At 32.8% G+C, this 1,169-nt stretch overlaps 1 protein-coding gene across 1 annotated transcript in view; it reads right to left on the minus strand.

Annotated features, from left to right (window-relative positions):
• LOC107619403 (isoprene synthase, chloroplastic) overlaps positions 1 to 534 on the minus strand; it is a 2,997-nt gene extending 2,463 nt beyond the window's left edge. The window contains exon 1 of the mRNA XM_016321683.2: positions 136 to 534. Coding sequence (XP_016177169.1) covers positions 136 to 399 — 264 coding nt within the window. The 5' untranslated portion in view covers positions 400 to 534. The remainder of the gene's footprint in view (positions 1 to 135) is intronic.

Consider the following 1,169-nt stretch of genomic DNA (forward strand, 5'->3'; position numbering starts at 1 on the left):
TTTAGTATATGAATAGAATTATTATTTAACAAATATAACAAATTATGGTATACAAATAATTAGTTGTGTATTACTATATGAACGAAAATAACAATGAATATTCTAACACATTACTTAAACACTAATATAATTTACCTGAAGGTCATTTTCGACCGACTGTAGAAATTCAAAGTTCCAAAGGTTGGGTTGGTAATTGGCAGAACGTCTAGTATTGTTTTCAGTGAATTGAGCATCCTGGGTGGTGCTAACAGCACAAGTAGCAGTGAGTGGCAAAGGCTTATTATTTGGATTGCCAAGAAAGGTGCTTCTTTGAGGAAAGTTCCTAATTAAGGGAAGCCTATAGCTAGCACTGGCACTAGCTGTTAGTGTGGCCGAAGAGAATTGTTGTGTTCCAGCCATGATCCTATTCTTATTATATGATAATTAAAATTGATTAATATGTTATGGCACAATAATAATAACGTGGTATGTTACAAATTAATTACTACTCGCTCTAACACCTCTTGCTAGCTGCCTAAAAATGTGATTCCGTTACTCCCTTTTTATACTGAAACTGAGGACTGAGGAGAACACGGAGCTATCATATTGTTGAGGCCAGGTGGGACAATATATCACCATAAGTTTACATGAATGAATATCCCTTATTTACTAGTCAAAATCCTAACCCACCTCATGATCACACTCTGTGCCGTGGCCACAGAGTTTTTAATGGCCATAGATCAAAATTAAAAATAAAATAAAATCCACCAAATTTTCGAAAATGTTTGGTAATCAAAGAAAATCAGCCAAAAACAGTCATAACTTGTCTTATTTAACATTTATTAATTGTTGTGATAATTAATTAATGCTAAATAAGACAAGTTCCGACTGTTTATTTTGTCTATCTAGCATTACCTTTTCTTTTCACAAATAGTCTTTTACCGGAGAAAAAAAAATTAAAATACTGGTTTGGGATTTTTCATTTTTCTTTTTTCGTCTTCATTTTAAGTATGCATTATAAACTTACCCTAATTGAGGAGATAGCATTATATAGCACAAGTATTTCTGTGGCTGAAAGTGAGAGTGGGTGAAGCTCAGTAGAGTTAGGCCAAATTCTAACATGACTTAGGTAATGTTTATTTGTAAAGTTTAAGTTATTCACTAAAACGCTCAAGAATTTGCTTAAGTGA

Source organism: Arachis ipaensis, chromosome B09 (genome assembly GCF_000816755.2).
Source record: "Arachis ipaensis cultivar K30076 chromosome B09, Araip1.1, whole genome shotgun sequence".
Taxonomy (NCBI): Eukaryota; Viridiplantae; Streptophyta; class Magnoliopsida; order Fabales; family Fabaceae; genus Arachis; species Arachis ipaensis.